This window comes from Salvia splendens, chromosome 12 (genome assembly GCF_004379255.2).
Source record: "Salvia splendens isolate huo1 chromosome 12, SspV2, whole genome shotgun sequence".
Taxonomy (NCBI): Eukaryota; Viridiplantae; Streptophyta; class Magnoliopsida; order Lamiales; family Lamiaceae; genus Salvia; species Salvia splendens.
In genome coordinates, this window is record NC_056043.1 from 19375964 (window position 1) to 19396283 (window position 20320).

Genomic DNA, 20320 nt, shown 5'->3' on the forward strand with positions numbered 1-20320 from the left:
AGACTCATCAAACTGCTCACACTTAACACATACTTGTCCTCAAGTATAAAGAAACAAGCTAAATAAAAATAATGAGTAGAGTTCGCAAGCCTAATTACCTCCCCTCACCGACCTAAGACTCTAAAACTTAAAAGACTCTTCAACACATAGATGGCTCACAGAAAAAAAATAAGAAAACGGACAAAAGAAGAAAAAAAAACTCATAAACACATTACACAGGCTGTATTTTCAATCAATCCTCCCCCTTGGGTTGAATTGATCCGGTTGTAAACAACTTCGAAATTCTACCACCAACCCCTTCACTGGCTAGTCTATCCGCTTGTCAAGATCGCCACTCTTACAAACCAAAAGCTAGGTTCGCTAAGTCACTCATTCCTCACCAGAAATGTTAGGACTATTCTCTCAAATTGCTGACCCACAGATGCTTCGGACTCAGATCTCACGTGCGGCTCCTTAAGGGCTTTAAGGCTTGTAATGGGGCTATTGGTTTGTAGTGTTTGGGGTGGATGTTCCTAAGGCTCTAAGGTTCAAAAACTACTACTTTATTTTGATGTTGGGGTACTGTGTGTATCTGGGCTTTTGGCTGTTGCTTCTCTTTGGCTGGGCGTTTCCTGATATTGACCTCCAACTGGTCAGTAGCTTCTTTGTGGCTTCGCCACCCTTATTCCTTCTTCCTTCTTTTTGTGGTCAAGTATTTTCGACCATTTTCTTCAACATATTTTTTTAATGTGGCTTCGCCACCCTTATTCCTTCTTATTTTTTTGGACCCGGAATTTTTCCTGGTCGATTTTCTCCTTACCTCTCGATTTCTTTCTCCAGTTGATTTTTCTTGTATGTCCTCTTGGCCAGTCGCCTTCTTGCCTTATGCCTGGCACACACACAGTCCCAGTGGCTAGTGGGTTATATCTGGTTATAGATTTGGCTAGAAAGAGGGGTTCTACGAGTGTTTTTTTTTGCATAGGGGGTTTCCTAATGCCTTCAGGTGTTGCTACACACGGTCACCTTACCCTAGGCATCATGTGGCAGCCACTCTTTTCTTTTCTTTTTTAAATGTTTAGCAGAAAGTGGTTCCATTTAGGCTTTTAACTCACCATTTTAAGAAGGCTTTCACAATTAGCTTCTAATCGGGTTTTTCTTTCATACTTGCATCCTCTAGACTAGCCTGGATCTAAGAAATGTGGTTTCTACTCTCGGTGTGTTTTATTTCCATCGATCATCTCGCCTTAAGACTGGATCAGTTGAGTTTTAAGCCCATGTTTTAACACATGTCCTAAAAAAACAAAACTTAACTTAAACTGACTTACTAGGGACTGACTCGACACATGACAACACATATATACAATTATACTGGCCATTATATCCTCCTCCCACTTCATCCTTGCTTGCCTTCGCGCAAGTTTAGTGAAGTGGAAAACATGATGACCAGTATCCAACACATAGAAGCACAAACAACCAGAAAACACATAACACATGGAAAACATATTATAGATGAAACTTCTCACACTTAAACTATGCAATAGGCTAAGTGAGAGAAGAATAACGAACATACAGAACACATAGACAATGTGGAACAAGAACTAATATGCAAAACATACTATATCAACAAAAACTTCTCACACTTAGACTATGCAATAGGCTAAGTGGGACTAGGTATAGGACTCACATAAAAAAACACAAAACAAAGACAACTTCTAAACATCCTAAACACATATAATGTTGTAAACCCTCGTCTTCTCACACTTAGACTATGGAATAGGCTAAGTGTTATGAATGAGGGTATACGCATGCTAAAACATGTACAAAAAAAAATAGAAACAACATAACTACAAAAAAAACTCAAGTTTACTGAAAAATAAAAAGAAAGCTAACTGGTCAGTTGGTAGGGTCGGTCATCTTCTCCTCTGGATCCTCTTTGGTCAGGAGCTTTGTGCAGTTTCCTTCTCGGGTTCCTTTGTTGGTACACATCAGGGGTGTCACTCTTTTTCTTATGATTCTTTAAAGCCCCCTTGATTTTCTGCTTTTCCATGGGCCGCAGACGATGGTGCTGGGGACCTTGCTCCCGATCAGTTTGGGTACTTGTCCCAGCTTCTTGATGATAATGGCCGATAGGACCACCCTGGGCTTCTTGGTCTCCTTCTGTTGCTTTGCTGCCCCATTGCCTTTCCTCTTTCTTTCTTAGTTGCATTTTCCTTCTTTGTCTTGATTTTCCTGTAAGTCGGTTTCTGGTACTGGTGTCTCTTTCTGGGCAGTAGGGATGACAAGTGGATTGTCGATGTTGGCCTCCTGTACTGGCTGGGTGAAAGTTGCAGTCGGGTTCTCCCCAGATTTTATAGGAGAACCCCCTTCATGGATAGTAAGGGTCGATGACGGATGTCCAGCAACAGCAGGGGTCTCTGACTTGGTTGTAGCATGTTTTGTATCCTCCCCGGGTTTTGTAGGAGGTCCACTATCTTCCTGGCCAGTATCAGTGTACTTGCTCTTCTTTTTGTTGCAAGGAGTCTTGTCCTCCTCGCTTGAGATCTCTACAAGATCATGAACCTTACTGGCCCCTTCTTTTTCTCAATCCTACGCCCAATGATTAGCCTCGATGCGCACTTCAGCCCTTGTTTTCTCTCTGCCTTCTTCTCGGCCAGTTGGTGAGCCCCAGTGGCTCTAGCGAATCTTGACTTCTGACAAATAGTCTCTTCAATATCCTGGTCAGTATGCGTTTGACTACTGGTTAGATCACACCATCTTGGGTCACTCCTCTTGGGTGGTAGCTTCTTTAAGACCATGGTTGGAGTGTTGCCTTCTATCACAATCTTTTCTTCATCCCTTGTACTTCCAACTATGTACACCTTTATATTTGTACCGAATGGAGGTAGCTTTACAGCTTGATTGCAAGGTATGGTCACTTCAAGTTTCCCAAAGATAGACATGTAGTCTACGGGTTCTCCATCCTTCCTCTTTTTTACAAAACAGTAAGGGAATGATTTTTCTTCCTTCACCTCTTCATCGGGTTCTTTAGTGGTTTCCCTTGAACTCTCTTTCGGACCTTGATTGATTTGAGGTTCAGCAACTGGTTCAGTTTCATCAGGACCACTCTTCTTGGTTAGTATGTCCCCCTTATCCTTCGTCTTGCTTGATTCCCCAAATGACTCCTTCCGTTCAGGCTCCTTGTAGGATGTTCCTGACCACAATGTCACCTTCCTTACATTAGCCTTGTCAGGTATGTGCACCGTAACTGGGAGCCTTTCCGCATTCCCACAAATCTCGTTCATCGAACTGGCCAGGTAGGACAGTTGCTTATTCAGCATGTCCATATTTTCCTTATGCTCTTTCTGGGTGTTTTGCATGCCTTGCACCACTTCATTATTGGACTGAAATTCACTCCTCATGATTTGCTGGTAAGCAAGCATCTCTCCCATCATCTCTTCCATAGATCTTCCCGACTTGTTTTGGTGTAGGAAATGGTTAGGGTTTTGCTGATGGTGGGGATTATACTGGGTGTTAGGGTATGGGTGGTAGGTATAGTTTGGCTGATTTTGATGAGAGGGGTACTAGCCGAATTTGTTAGAGTTGTGGGGTTGACTGTGATTGGGATTCAGGTGGTGTAGGTAGGGATTTTGCTGGTGATGGGAGTTATACTGGCCGTTGGGATGCGACTGGTAGATGTGATGGTTTCGATTGTAAGGGTAGTTTGGCTGATTTTGGTGTGAAGGGTACTGACTGAAATGGTTGAGGTTGTAATGTTGGTTACGGTTAGGGCATGGGTGATTTTGGCAATGTTGGGGTGGGTGGGATTGGTAATTCTAGTTTCCCATCTAATATTGTGGCACATAGGTGGTATTTTGATATGGATTTGGTGAGTGCGGATTATGCTGGTTTCTTCCTGACCAGTTCGGCTGTGAATCTTGGGCTGGGGGTCCATCGTATGCATTCTGAGGTGGGTTGGGCTGGTTAGAGTTTCCCTCTCCCCATCTAAAGTCCAGGTGTTCTCTCCAAGGCGTGTCCTCCTGCTTTTCAGGATTGCAGATCCTATTTGAATTCCAAAGCCCATTCGTATTTGGATAGTGATCCTCTTGGGCAGTTACCGTGGTGGCATTGACTGGAGGAACTTGCGGTTTACTCTTCTCAATTGCTGACAAAAGTGCCCTCTCAAGCTTGTCAATCCGACTCTCTAATTGATCATTATTTCCTACTGCTGCAGCATTTGCCATACCTCTTCTGGACGGGAGAGTACGTGGATTGTCATAGGCTCTTTTCGCGTAGAGAAGTCTTTCCATGATTCTCTTGGCCTCACTAACTCGTAGTTTGGAAAAACTTCATCCACTTGATTAGTTCACTAAGTCCTTGCTCTCCGCATTCATCCTCTCATAGAAAATCGAGTAAATTTCTACTTCCAACATGTGGTGGTTTGGGCATGCGTCCAACAGACCCATCTATCTTGACCAGTACTGACTCAGGGTCTCATCATAACCTTGTGTAACTCCTCGGATTTTATCTCTTAGGGCACTTGTCCTGGCCGCTGGGAAGAACTGATCCAAGAACATCATCTTGAAGTCAGACCAGGTTCTGATACAATTTGGTGGCAGCCTCTTGAACCAAGTATTCGCCTCCCCTTTAAGGGCAAAGGGAAGGGTCTTCAGTCTGTAGTCGCCTTCGCTCGACCCCGCTGGCCGCTTTAGAGCCTTGCAGATTTTGCAAAATTCATGCAAGAACTCGTATGGGTTGTCACAACTCCTTCCCAAGAACACATGCAGGACGACCATAATGTGGGGCCCCACGTAGATTGCTTCTTGTCCTAGGGTCGTGACGATTGCTTGCGGTGGTTCGCCATCCAAGTGAGCGTACAACGAGCTTATCTCGGGATCATTTTCCTGGTCAACCATGTCGGCTTTTTGCTCTTCAGTTGCAGATATTGATTCCGGTTCACTCTTGATGGCTGTGCCGCGACCCTCCTCACCGCTCGTATCCAAGTCAGCAGGCAAGGCAGTGGTTAATTCTGAATGAGTGGTGACTGGATTTGCCCCTTCTTCCTTTGGCCAGTTGGACACAGTTTCATTTAACTGCGGAACACAAAAAATAAAGAAAAGTTTATTTACAATATTCACACCAAAATTCTTAACAAAACTCCTCATAAACTAAGAAACAAAAGAAAAGAAAAACAATTAACTATATGTACACCAAAGTGTCATGCAACAGATGTATGCAAAAACGCCATCCATCCTCGGCAACAGCGCCATTTGATAGAGGGAAAAGATGAGACTATGACTCTGTGTGTGTGTGTCAACTGGCCAGGAAGGTACCTAGACCTAGCTGTGTCGTTGGGTCTGTGTCTATCTTCCCTATCAACAAAAAAAATACCTCAACCCACTTCTACTGGCTAGTATAGTGGAGTAAGGGTCGAATCCCACAGAGATGGATGTAGGTGAGATACACTTGCGATGACATTCTGGGAGTGGTTGGTTAGCTACCACGCTTTTTTTGGGGTTGAGCTTTACCTAGTCAGAAAATGAAATGGAACCTATACCCCTCCTGACCAGTAGGTCAGGGGGGCTCTAAATGCTGTGTGATAAAAGAAATTAAAGTGCGTGTGTAAATTAGGGTACGAGTGTGCATGTAAGAAACTACTAAACGAAACTTACTAAAAATGGCTAGACAAAAGGTAAAGAGAATCAAAGGACATGCTGACAGACTGTCTCCTAGGTGTGCAGAAAAGCTGAAAAAATGAAAGTACAAAAGCAAAAAGCAACAAAAGCAACACAAGTGGTCCTATTATTTGATTGTGACATTATCTTCTTCACCAAGCTAAACAAACAAGATCTAACAAACTCCATTGATGAATGATCAAGCTTGAAAATTCGTAAATGCAATATTTAACTCTAAATCGAGAACGAAAGCTAAGAAAACTGAGATCTACGCAAACTGGTCAGCGGGACAAGGTGACAGAAGCAAGCAGAAACGATTCCCATGCATTTTTGAGGAACTTAACCTGATTAAAACTTGTAAACACTCTAAGAAAACCTAGATCTAACTAAGCAAAGCAAATTCAAGCACTTAAACAACAGAAATCAACGTAAAACTACCAGATCTAGCTACTAGGCAGAAGGAAATAATAAGCAAGCTGAAACACAAAATAAAACCACAATAAACTTCATTGCATTCAAGATTATCACCCAAAAGATGTTCCAACTAAGTAGCTACTGGAATCCAAGTCAAAGGCAAGCAAAAAAAAATAAGTACTTAAACTAAGAAATCTTAAAAACAAAGCAAGTAAAAGATTGTTTGGCTCATCGAAAACTGAAACTGGAGGAATTTCTAGAACTATGATGGCTGGAATGAATCAGGCATGATGCTCCTCGCCGGCAGGTGGCCGGAATCTTCAAGTCAGGCTGCTGGATATAGATGGAACTAAGAGCTAGTGGAGCTATTCTCCTCAAAAGTGATGTTGTAGTGATGATAGGTCCTAAGTGAAGTGGTGTCAAATTTCTCCCATTTTCTTTATGTTCAGCTCCTATTTATAGGGTGACTTGCCCTAATTTCTAGGGCTTTCTCTTCATGTGGAATGACAATTTTGCCCTTCTTTAGATAGGTGATTATTCCAAGCAAGTCATTCCTTCTTGTGTCCAGTTCTGTAGCATCCATCCTGACCAGTTTTCATATTTTCTATTCATACTAACCAGTTTGTACACTTTTCGCAGGTTTTTCACTCGAATTCCTTCTGAACCTTTCCTCCTGATTTAGTACTTCAACCTGCACACTTTAGCAGCTATTTTGCAGATATTATCCAATAAAGCACCTTATACTGACCAGTAACTAAGACCGAGAACAAGACTCATCAGATAGTCAGGGTGCTATTTGTTTAGCCAAAGATCAAGTCCACCATGAGAGGACCAAACATATTGATGTGCTGTATCATTTTATGAAGAATGAAAAAAGAATTGAGGTGAAGAAAGTTGGCACTGCTGATAATCCTGCTGATATGTTCACCAAGCCGGTCCCGCAGAGCAAGTTTCAACATTGTTTGGACTTGCTTAATGTCATGAGCTTTTTAGTTGCCCGTGGAGGGCAAATTTGAGGCAAGGATGAAGAAGTTTGTTTGTTTGGTATTATGATACATTTGGAAGGAGGATTCAAGTCAAGGTGGAGATTTGTTAGTATGTCTTGAATTTGTTTCCTAATTGGGATAGGATATTGCTTCCTAATTGGGATAGGATTATGTTTAAGAATTAGGATAGGATCTCATGTGTGCCTATTTATATGTGAGTAGAGCACATAATATTCTTTGTGATCGTGATCTTAGATCTGAAATTTGTAACTGCAGTCATAATACAATTTGTTCTCCGTTCTTGCCCTGGATGTAGCCAATTGGCGAACCGCGTAAATTCTGTATCTCTTTACGTTCTTTCATTTGTCGATTACACAATTGCTCTATGTTGTTGAAATGAGATATACAAATCTTGCCGGGTGAAAAAAAGTACACGGAAAATAAAAGAAAATTACACGAAAAATAAAGGAAATTACACGGAAATAACTGAACAAAAATTACACGAAAAAAACTAGTGGAAAGTGGTAAGCCGAGTCGAGGAGTCCTCTTTCCGCAAGACGAGATACGCCCCGGCAGTGCTCTCGGTTTGGCGTGTCATCCCCAAAGATAAAACGGCTTCGTCTCTGAAGTAGCAGCACCGCTAGCAACAGAGCTCCGGTGAACAAGAGTAAGGCGGGGGCAGAGCTTCGATGGGGAAAACTATGCAAAGAGGGAGAGATCGTGTATGCAAGAATGCTTGTGTATGTTCTATATAGAATGCAATGGATGCATGCCTATTTATAGGCTAAGTCAACCTGTAGGGCATTGATGGAGTCAACAACCATTATGTGTGCCATGATGGCCTAACTGTAACCGCTGGGGGTTATTGATTGATGCACAATCCAGTGGGAGCTGAAGAGATACGATGCACCTGGACATGCTACACGACGGGATACACCATGGACCGTCAGGGTCCATCAGGGACCTTTTGACTCCTGTTGTGAGTCGGGGTCCAGCGGGGACCTTTTGTCTCCCGTTGTGCGTCAGGGTCCAGCGGGAACCTTTTATCTTCCGTCATGTGTCGGGGTCCAGCGGGACCATGACGTGGACCAGGACCCGTCGGGGATAGCGTGGAGTTTGGGATGGTCTAAAAAGAACAAGCGAGGCTCGAACCACGCTCAACGACCAGCTCCAAAGAACAGCCCAAAGACCAACCAAAGACCAAGATCCAAGGCACAAGGCACCAGGCACCCGGCACCCGACACCTGGGGCATGGGGCACGGGTCACGGTGCGCGGGTCGAGGGTCTTAGGCGGGCGGCGGCGGCGCGCCCGTGTGGGCTCTGTCACCCGTCTTATTCCACGATAATTATTACACATGACAATTCATCTGATTAAATACTTCATCAAAGAAGTTTATCATCCCCGATGTGGGATAATTAACACCTAGTTAATTAATCCCTTAGTCTTTTCACATATCTCATTTCTAGCTTTATTGTGACCAACTTTAATATATTATTTCTCACTCACCGGGAATCGGATTCGGGAAATTGAATATACTACGGTCATCTACTCGGAACGTAGATCGACGTTATTGCATTTAATTTCACAAAATTAAATATCTTGTAACATTTATTATTAGTCAAAAATCATTTGACCAAGCACGATTCCAACAATCCCCCATATGAGTGAAAATTGCCAAATGCATATGTATGCAGACACAAGCTCAACCCTCAAGAGGTATGTAAGCATTAGGATAGGTAGTTTTTGGCTTTGAACCATCCATAGTCAACACCATCGGATACACAGGCGGACTAGTAGCGCGATGCTTTGAACTATTCCTCCACGGCGTGCACCGAGACAATGATGTTAACACTTAAACACCTCAACCTCATCCGTTCTCACGTTTTGTGTCCATTTCAGGCCTTGGACACCACTTTGGATTCATAAGTGTATTGTTTGAAGCGGCCCACTTCACACTTATATAGGTGATTCCTCGTTAAGTATATTGTCATACTCGGTCTCTTTGAGAACTTCATCTCAACGAGATCCTTTAGGGATCATTAAAAGTCATACACTTAACCTCACCACTAGGCAAGTTTTACAACACTCTATTGCTCTCTAGGGAATAGATATAGATGAGTGTTTCACACGAACTCTCATAGCTTAGTTTTCCCATAGAACCAAGTTCTTGGGATCTCCAGTCATCATGGTTGGGTTACCACTATGACAATTCTTTAATTTGTGGATTTCAAACTCATTCCTTCTAGCAATTTATTCATTTGATCACGATTTAACCATTTGGTTAGCGGATCTGCTAGATTATCCAATGACTTTACGTAGTCAATTGTAATCACCCCTGTTGTGATCAAATGTCTCACGGTATTATGTCGTCGACGAATGTGTCGAGACTTACTATTGTACAAGCCACTATTTGCCCTCCCAATAGCGGCTTGGCTATCACAGTGAATTAACACTGGAGGCACGGACTTTGACCAACATGGAATATCTTCAAGGAAGTTTTTAAGCCATTCGGCTTCTTCCACGGCTTTATCTAAAGCTATGAATTCAGATTCCATAGTGGATCCGGCTATACATGTCTGTTTCGTGGATTTCCACGAGACAACACCACCCCAATAGTAAAGACATATCCACTTGTTGAAAGTGAGTCTTTGTTATCGGATATCCAATTTGCATCGCAGTACCCTTCAAGTACTGGGGGGTACCTCGAAAAGTGTTGCCCATGATTTTGAGTATACTTGAGATACCTCAAAACTCTTACAAGAGATTTCCAATGCTCCTTGCTTGGATTGCTCGTATAACGACTCAACTTGTTCACGGCGCAAGCAATATCAGGTCGAGTGTAATTAGTAAGATACATAATGCATCCAATGACCTGTGCATGATCTTCTTGTGCAACGGGCTCACCCCGGTTCTAGCTCAAGTGAACATTGAGCTCTATAGGCGTCTTAGCCGGGATGCCATCATAGGCATTCAACCTCTTTAATACTTTCTCAACATAATGAGATTGTGTTAATGTGATTCCTTCGGATGTTCTTAGAATTTTCATTCCAAGAATTACATCGGCCAGACCCATATCCTTCATGTCGAAGTTTCTCTTTAACATGGATTTCGTGTCGTTAATTACTTGGGTGTTACTACCCATGATTAACATATCATCAACGTAGAGACACACTATAACGTATTCATTATCTGTGTTCTTAATGTAGACACATTTGTCACATTCGTTGATTTTAAATCCATTTGATAGCATCACGTTATCAAATTTCAAGTGCCACTGCAACGGCGCTTGTTTCAATCCATAGAGGGATTTAACCAGCTTGCATACCTTTTCTCTTGTCCAAGTACTACAAAACCTCCAGGTTGTTCCATATGGATTTCATCTTCAAGGTCACCATTTAGAAACGCAGTCTTAACATCCATTTGATGAATCTCAAGATTGTGTACAACAGCAATCACGAGAAGCACTCGAATTGTTGTAATTCTCGTTACAGGTGAGTAGGTATCGAAGAAATCGTACCCTTCCTTTTGTTTAAAGCCTTTGACTACCAGTCTAGCTTTATACTTGTCCACTGTTCCATCAGCCTTAAACTTTTTTTAAGGACCCATTTGCATCCTAAAGGTTTAGCACCTTCATGTAGATCAACCAACACCCACGTGTGGTTTAGCAAAATTGAATCATTTTCGCTTTGAACAACTTCTTTCCAATGCAACCCGTCTGGGCTAGCAAAGACTACTTTTATCGATGTTGGTTCTTCATCCAACATAAATGCAATATAGTCAGGACCAAATGTCTTTGGTGTTCTGACCCTGCTACCACGTCTTAGTACCGCATCGTTTGGATCATGCCTTGTTCGCCTGCGCGATTCAAGCTCTTCATCCACTGATTTAGAACTAGTGGCTTCATCCTCAATTCTCGTCTCAGAATTGGGTGCAATATTTTCCTTGTCTTTGCGAGGAAATATATTTTCAAGAAATACAGCATTTCTTGACTCGATTGTTATTCCCACGGTCACAGTCGGTATTTCAGACTTGTGGACAACGAATCGATATGCACTACTATTAAGTGCATACCCAATAAAGATATAATCAACCGTTTTAGGACCGATTGTAACTTCTTTGGGAGGAGGAACCATTACCTTAGCCAAACACCCCCACACTTTGAGATATTTGTAGGATGACTTCCTTCCCTTCCACAGCTCGTAAGGAGTACCGTCCTTACCTTTGCGTGGGATTTTGTTTAGGATGTAGTTGGTTGTCAAAACAGCTTCCCGCACATGTTCTGGGGCATCCCTGAACTGATTAGTAATGCATTCATCATCTCTTTGAGAGTTCGATTCTTGCGTTCTGCAACACCATTAGAATGCGGTGAATATGGTGCAATCGTTTGGTGAATTATACCACTTGCGTTGCATAATTCCTCAAACGGGGCTACGTATTCACCCCCTCTATCACTTCGAATCATTTTGATTTTACATCCAAGTTGATTCTCGACTTCGTTCTTATAATTTTTGAAAGCTTCTATTGCTTCGTCTTTACTTCTTAAAAGATAGACATAACAATATCGTGTGCAATCATCTATGAATGTGATAAAGTAATTTTACCACCTCTCGTTTGCACCAATTTTAAGTCACATACGTCCATGTGAATTAATTCAAGGGGTTTTGTATTCCGTTCAACCGAATGAAACGGTAACTTAGTCATTTTTGCCTCAAGACAAGTTTCACATTTGTTTTGAATTTCTACTTCATTTGCCTTTAGTAAATCTAAACTTACTAATCTTTTAATGGCATTTGGATTTACATGTCCCAATCTATTGTGCCACAAGTTAGAACACTCAGCCAAGTAAGAAGAAGTAGATGCATTCTTATTATTAGCCAACGACTTAGGGACATGGCGTACAACTACACTAAGCTTGAAAAGTCCGTCGGTTACAAAGCCTTTTCCGAGTGACTTACCAAACTTGTACAAAAAAAACCTATCAGATTCGAATACAAGTTTAAACCCCTTATTCACTAGTATTGATCCTGACACTAGGTTCTTGCGGATGTCCGGGACGTGCAGCACATCCTTCAAAGTGATGGTGACGCCGGACGTCATCATGAGAATCACGACTCCAATGCCGAGGACTTGAGACGAGACTTGATTCCCCATATTGATCTTCTTCCCTTCAACTGCAGTGTAGGAGGCGAACTTACTCTTATCGGCACAAACGTGGGCAGTAGCTCCAGTGTCGATATACCAGCCACCTTTGTTATCAACAAGGCTGACTTTTTCCGTGACCACAACAACAAGGTCACTTTCATCCCAGTCCTTGAACTCTTTTTCAACAACGTGGGCAGGCTTCTTCTTCGGCTTGCGGCAGTCCTTGGAAAAGTGGCCAGGTTTGCCACAGTTGTACCAGTTGCCTTCAACCTTCCTCGCAGGCTGCTTCTTCTTGCCCTTGTCTTTTGCAATTGGATGGGAGCGTTTGTTGGAGGGACTGCCCCGCTCCAACAGATTGGCCTTTGCAACATGTAGGCCATGGCCCTTAGCCAAACCATCGCGTTTGCGCACGTCTGACTCGATGCGCAGCATCACGATCAAGTCTTCAAGATTCATCTCCTTTCGCTTGTGCTTAAGGTAGTTCTTGAAGTCCTTCCAGCCGGGTGGAAGTTTTTCAATGACCGTGCCCGCCGTGAAAGTTTCAGGCTGGGCCATTCCCTCGGCGGCGAGGTCGTGAATAATGAGCTAGAACTCTTGCATTTGGTCCATGATTGGTTGGGAATCGACCATTTTGTAGTCCAAGTACTTGGCTATTACAAATTTTTTAGTACCCGCATCATCGCTACGGTACTTCTTATCTAGCATTTCCCACACTTGTTTTGATGTGGGAACAGTACAATACACGTTGTAGAGACTATCATCTAAAGCACTTAAAATAAAGTTTTTACAAAGATAGTCTCCTTTGCGCCAAGCGTCTTACTCGACGTACATCTCAATGCGTGCCTCGTCCTCACTTGGCTGGCTTGGCTCGTTTTCCTTGTGGAAGTTCACGACTCCCAATGTTGTTAGGTAGAACAACATTTTCTATTGCCATCTCTTGAAGTCTGTTCTCGTGAACTTTGATGGCTTCTCAGCGGGTGGCATTATCCTTGGTGCCATTGGTGTCCCATGAAAGGGACCAAGTCCGTTGCCCCCGTAGGAGCTAACAATTAGTTGGGACACAGTACCCCCCAAAGTTGCGTGGAGCATGGAGGCCCCCGCATTCATGTCGACCCCGATGGATCCAGCACCCGTGCCGACCCCGATGGATCCAGCACCCGTGCCGACCCAGATGGATCCAGCACCCGTGCCGACCCCGAAGGATCCGACACTCGTGCTGCCCTCGAAGGAGCTAGCACCCGTGTTGACCACAAAGGATCCAACACCCGTGCCGTGCCTGAAGGCCCCGACACTCGACCCACTGAAGGATCCAATGGAACCATTGAAAGTGGAACCGACCGACCCACTTGAGGTGAATCCGGAAATCGTCCCAAAGGTGTTGTCAAACACCCAAGGGGTTGTTGATGAAGAAGTTGTGAAGCCAAGAGTCGGAAGCATCGTTATGTCCGACGACGTGATGACGGGTACAACGGGGGACACCGTGGATGGAACGGTGGCAGCGACGGTAGACGGGTTAGTCGACATATCCAAGCAAAGGTGTTGAGTAAGTTCAGTTGGTGTGTGTAAACTCCTTTAGTGGCAAGATTATCTCGTCTTGCGATTGTTGTTGAAATTAGATATACAAATCTTGCCCGGCGAAAAAAAATTACACGGAAAATAAAGGAAAATTACACGGAAAACAAAGGAAAATTACACAGAAACAACTGAACAAAAATTACACGAAAAAAACTTGTGGAAAGTGGTAAGCCGAGTCGAGGAGTCCTCTTTCCGCAAGATGAGATACGCCCCAGTAGTGCTCTCGGTTTGGTGTGTCGTCCGCAAAGATAAAACGACTTCGTCTCTGAAGTAGCAGCACCGCTAGCAACAGAGCTCCGGCGAACAAGAGTAAGGCGGGGGCAGAGCTTCGACGGGGAAAACTATGCAAAGAGGGAGAGAGCGTGTATGCAAGAATGCTTGTGTATGTTCTATGTAGAATGCAATAGATGCATGCCTATTTATAGGCCAAGTCCACCTATAGGGCATTGATGGAGTCAACAGCCATTATGTGTGCCATGATGGCTTGACTGTAACCACCGGGGGTTATTGACTGGTGCACAAGCTAGTGGGAGCTGAAGAGACACGATGCACCTGGACATGCTACACGACGGGATACACCATGGACCGTCGGGGTCCATCGGGGACCTTTTGACTCCCATTGTGAGTCGGGGTCCAGCGGGGACCTTTTGTCTCCCGTCATGCGTCGGGGTCCAGCGGGACCATGACGTGGACCAAGACCAATTGCCAAGATACAAGGCACAAGGCACCCGGCACAAGGCACCCGGCGACCAGCTCCAATGAACAGCCCAAAGACCAAGGCACAAGGCACCCGACACGGGTCACGGGACATGGGACACGGGTCACGGGCGGGCGGCGGCGGCGAGCGCGTGTGGGCTCTGTCACCCGTCTTATTCCACGATAATTATTACACATCATAATTCATCTGATTAAATACTTCATCAAAGAAGTTTATCATCCCCGATGTGGGATAATTAACACTTAGTTAATTAATCCCTTAGTCTTTTCACATAGCTCATTTCTAAATTTATTGTGACCAACTTTAATATATTATTTCTCACTCACCGAGAATCGAATTTGAGAAAATGAATATACTACGTCATCTACTCGGAACGTAGATCGGCGTTATTGCATTTAATTTCAAAAAATTCAATGTCTTGTAACATTTATTATTAGTCAAAAATTATTTGACCAAACACGGTTCCAACACTCTATTCCGTCACAACAAAAATAATTGAAGCTGCCCCTTGTTTGAAAAACTGGCCAGCTTAGGTGAACTACTCTTTTCTTGATTTCAATTTAATAATAAACAATTATTATAACTACAAAGTTTGTACTGTCTAATGCAGACAGTGTACTTATATAAATGTCCATGTTTTTGGTTTTGTGTGTGACGCGCATAAACAAGCCAAAACATAGATATTTTTTTTAAAAAAAAATAAAAAAAGGGAGGAAAAAAGAAGTGACCTTGGACAAGAGGCATATCATGGACTGCATTTGATTCCTCTCGACGGAATCTCCTACGAAGGCCATGGTCTTATCCCGGAGCATATGGAGGAAGTGAGAGGGGTTGAACGCGGGCAAATCGCAGTCGTCGGGTTTCCACTTCCACTTGATGAAGTCGGAGTCGGGTCGCCTGTATTTCATGCAGTTCTGGTGCTCGTGGATGGCCCAGCAAGTGTTGTTGGTGTAATACGGGGCATCCGGATCCGGGAGCCGTGAAGATATCGCATCCTTCGTGGCTCGTATCGTCTGCTGCATTGTAGAAATAGGTGGATACGGAAGAGGAGGTTTTTTGGTGGAGCACCGGACAGATTATGGCGGCGGTGATTAGCGCTATGGATAAGAGTATGGCTATATTGATTATGCCTTTATTTAGAGGTAGCTAGCTCCATTGATTTGGAAATTGTGGACCATAGACTTGGGTGAAGCCGTGAAGAGGTTGGAATGCAAGCATGGAGTGGAGTAATATATTTTGAATGACTTTTGGGCATCGGTAACTTGTGTTTGTGCATTTGTGTATTAATTTGGAAGATCGTAATCACTACTACTTCACCTTTAATCATTTTTAATTGAGATTTTATCTTTTCATTTCTAATTAGTACCTTTAATCACCACTTAATTTGATATCATTATGATTTTGAATGGATTTGCGAGCCAATTCGGAAAATAAACAAGATATGGTTTGCTAAACAAATACGAGACACTTAAAACAAATACCTCTATCTGAAATCATCAAACACAATAAAAGTAGAAAAAACTGATTACAAAAATATATATGAATGTTAAATAAAAGAGAACCCGTTTAGTTATTCCATACTGTATGAATGTCAAATAAAATAGAACCCGTTTAGCTATCCCTATTATTCATTACATGTCAATAATAATTCGAGAAGTCTCGAAAAATTAGAATCGAAGAAGATGAGAACATAAAAACTAAATTAGAATTGAAGAAGATGAGAACATAAAAAAGTAAAAAACAGACCAATAGAGGAAAAGTCAAAACATAATGAACAGAAGCTTGCTTCATACTCCATCCGTCCCACAAAAAGGGTCTTTTTTTACCATTTCGGTCCGTCCTATAATAAGAGTCTTATTTCACTTTTACCATAAATAGTAAGTAGAACTAAGGCTGTCAATTTTTTGCACGACACGAACCCGCATGAAATTAATGGGTATGTGTCAAAGCTTATTGGGTTCGTGTCCTTATCGTGTCGACACGATAACAATGCGAAAATTTCGTGTCGTGTTCGTGTTACACGTTAAGAAATAACATTAATATATTAATATTAATATTATTTTTTATTTATTTTAAAATTTAAATTAGGTTTAGTTTAATGGAGCACTTAGTATTAGGTCGTATTATTATAGTGTCGTTATTGTGTCGTGTCATATATGTGTTATTATCGTGTCGTGTCGTTATCATGTGGACACGATAACGACACAACACGCACGATTTGCCACCCCTAAGTAGACCCCACATTCCACCAACTTATTCATCTCACATTTTATTATAAAAACAAATATATATAAGTGCGACTAATATTCCACTAACTTATTTCAAGCCACTTTTCTTTACATTTTTTAAAACTCGTATCATAATCAAATAGGACTCCTTTTATGGAACGAAATATTACCACGAGAACATGACCTTATTAACATCTTTTCTCCGTAACAGTTGCAGCTCTTTTTTGTGTCATTTCCCATTTCTCCTATTTATCAATATTATTCTCCGTAATGGAGTGAAGAAATTACACTATACCTTACCATAAATCAAGATTATTGAAAAATTAACAAATAGTAAAACTTAACAAAACAGTAATCAAATTCTCATGCTCGTCCAGTTACTTTCGCGTTTAAAAAAAAAAAAATTAAATTTCATTTGTGTACAACTTCCCTCTTTAACGGTTCCTGCAAAAAATCACTCCAAGCATCAATGGGTCCAGGCAAACACCAATGCACACAGTCATTCGGCATTACCAATTTTGCCCCTGGAAAATGGCCATATATACTAAGATGGCCATCCGGCCTCAACACCATAGGCTTGGTGGTATCAAAAAGAACAAACCTCTTCCCTCTATTCTGCGTCCTTGCAATTCCCAGCTCCTCCAGCTGTATCGTGTAAAACTCCAACGCTTTCTCATCCAGCGACCTCTCGTTCCTCGTGAATGGCCTCGTCCGCAGGCAATTCCCGCCCTTATCCCACGCGCCGCCCTCAAAATGCGACGGCGCGAATGTCCGCACGAACGTCTTGTAGCCCGTAGCGCGAAACGCCGTCCGGAATGCCCGGCGGTAGGCGAAGGCGGGCGTGAGGTGGGTGATGTTGTTGGAGTCGGGCTCCGGACAGTAGAGGCAGCCGTGGAGGCGGTGTTGGAGGTGGAAGTAGCTCGGGTGGAAGAACCAGTGGCCCGCGGAGATTATGACGTAGTGGAAGTGCGCGGTTTGGTTGGACCAGGTGTCGTCGAACTCGTCGAGGTATAGATCGAACGGGTGACCGAGGGAGGGGTCTAGGATTCCGGTCTTCACCAGAAACGGCATCCAGGATATGGAAATGTTGAAGTCGTGCTCTTTGTAATGGTACTGTATTTTTTTCCTTGATGGATCCGACCACTCTACCGGATGTGCCACCTAAAATATCCAAATATCATAATCTTAGTTGAATATTTATGAACCCTAATCGAAATACTACTATACACTAATTGTCATATACAGTGTTGGATCATCATAAAAGCTACAAATTGTTCGCATGTTACAATTGATTATGTATATAAGATCCATATAATACTTGTTTATAACCTTACTTGTTAGGGTTTTAAATATGTGAGATAAATTAGCATCCGTTGGATATGCTATCGATACTTATGGCATTTGATAATAGATAGATACTATGTGTCTAAGTGAGATGTTTCTGTATTGATAAATGTTTGGGTATCGGTGGTGCACACCCGACATTAGTATGATATTATCCGCTTTGGGCAAAACCCTCACGGTTTTGCTCTTGGGGTAGTTGGTTGGGGTAGCCCTTATATATGCTTGCAACTCTTGTTCATTCTCCAATGTGGGAATTGTTTTCCCTCACAATCCTCCCCTCAAATCAAGACCACCAGACCAAGACCACATGTCCACCCCATGTTACAAGTCACCAGGTCACCGCAGGTCTTGATCGAGCTCACGCAGAGACATTGGAGAACTTGCAAGCGCAATCCACAGAACCCGGAGCCACACAGGCCTAGCCTTGAACCAAGGCTCTGATACCACTGTTGGGTATCATGGTTAAAAGATTGGTTTGGAAAATGGGTATTGCTACCAAAAAGCGCAAGTTTAAGAAAAGACGTCGTTTACTTCGAGACGTCAATAACGAGGCTTTGCAGTACCTTGATACCGTGGATTTAGAAAAATGGAATTTGGCGTACGACAAACACAAAAGATGGGGTGTATTGCATGTATTGTATTGTGATGGTGGCTCTGCAGGGTATGTTAAACATCAAAGTGTAAAACGCCAATGGGAAAGGCATTTTTACGATAACACGCCAACTTGGTTGGCGTGTTTCGTAAAAATGCCAACCACGTTGGCGAGTCAATACAAAATGGTTGTATTGCGTTGTGTAGAAACACCCTTAAACATCGAAGTGTAAAACGCCAACCACGTTGGTGAGTCAATACATAATGGTTGTATTGCATTGTGTAGAAACACCCTTAAACATCAAAGTGTAAAACGCCAACGAGACTGGCGTTTTTCTTTAAAACGCCAACTTGGTTGGTATGTTCTGGTAAAAACGCCTTTCACGTTGGCATTTTTAGTCAGAATGTTTGGCATTAAGTTTCAGCCAACCGTTTCTACCAAATCCTGCTTATTACAATGCTTATTCAAAATATTGCAATCATTCTCACTTCAAAAATATAAATAAGAATAGAAAGAGGAGTTGTAAAATTATCAAATATAAAGATTTCAAGGTTCACAAACACGAAGTTCAACTCAATAAACAAATAAAAATAGATATAGTTTAGTTAAACCGTCTCGCCTTCTCCGCATAAATAGGCCACAGATCCCGTTCCTGATTCTGGATGTAGGGAGTCTAGAGGGAGGAGTATCTTGAACAACAACATTCTCTAAATCCACCCTAAAAAAGTCATCTCGCACTGAAGACCGAGGTGGAGAATGTTGGACATCACTGAGACCAATATCTTCACCTGTACCAGTGTGGCTGACAGAATGACGACCTCGAACTGCAGATCTAGGTGGAGGTGGAGGCACAAAATCTTCATCGGAATCATCTACCAAATGAGCATCCATCATTGAAGATGACGACTCTCCACAAGCAGTTTTCTTCTTTCCACGTCGTTTCCCTTTTTGTCTCACAGGCATGTCAATGTCTAGCTCAGAGCGCTGGGAAGGACGGTAGTCCATCATCTCAGCCTCCCCAGATATCTGCAGACCATCTTCAACCATCCTCGAAATTGTTACCAAATCTGGTCGTCCGGTCATATCTTGCCCACTTAGAAAGTGACGTATTTTTGAATCGTCTCCACCTACAATTTTCAAAGTTAATTTCATTTCATCATATGAATTTAAATATTTAATAGTTGTTTCAATTTACCGTGAAGCTATGTGAAGATGTAGTTTCATGGAAGCCCTCTTAAGGATGCACGTCAGGTTTAGTTAAGTACACCACAGTTATTCGGCTAAACCAATCCATATATTCATCAGTTGCAATAGGCTCATTTGAGTACTCCAGATCAGTCCACACCAAGTTGTGCCTATTGTCCCACTCCTGTATATGATTGGCGTGGTACTCAACCCAATTTTGGTCAGATTTACCACGATGATCCTGTTTCACAAAATTAGTATCGTGGATCCGGTTGAGAAGCGGGATATAAGGTTGGACAATCCCAAATTGTCGCAACACTCGCTGTGGCAAGTGTGGCTCAACCAAATTCCAGCAAATAAGGGTTGTAATCGATGTCCATATAGGACGACTGAAGAGGTAACGTGGTGCGTAGGTGTCGTTCAAGTGAGGATATATCCTACTGGCAGGATAAAGATCCTAACTAAGCCTAGACCTCGTCTTCAAAGATTCCTCAACCCACATCTA

At 42.7% G+C, this 20320-nt stretch overlaps 2 protein-coding genes across 2 annotated transcripts; both read right to left on the minus strand.

Moving 5' to 3' along the window:
- Window positions 1-1853: 1853 nt before the first annotated feature.
- LOC121757092 lies at window positions 1854-15848 on the minus strand. The gene is made up of 2 exons (XM_042152578.1): window positions 15195-15848; window positions 1854-5048 (listed from the first exon to the last, which is right to left on the minus strand). The coding sequence occupies exons 1-2, from the start codon at window positions 15486-15488 to the stop codon at window positions 4422-4424; spliced, it is 921 nt and encodes a 306-aa protein (XP_042008512.1). The 5' UTR covers window positions 15489-15848; the 3' UTR covers window positions 1854-4421.
- Window positions 15849-17105: 1257 nt separating this feature from the next.
- LOC121757672 (protein trichome birefringence-like 20) lies at window positions 17106-19677 on the minus strand. The gene is made up of 3 exons (XM_042153181.1): window positions 19483-19677; window positions 18371-18484; window positions 17106-17855 (listed from the first exon to the last, which is right to left on the minus strand). Exons 1-3 carry the CDS (start codon window positions 19675-19677, stop codon window positions 17106-17108), a joined length of 1059 nt encoding a protein of 352 aa, XP_042009115.1.
- Window positions 19678-20320: the final 643 nt, after the last annotated feature.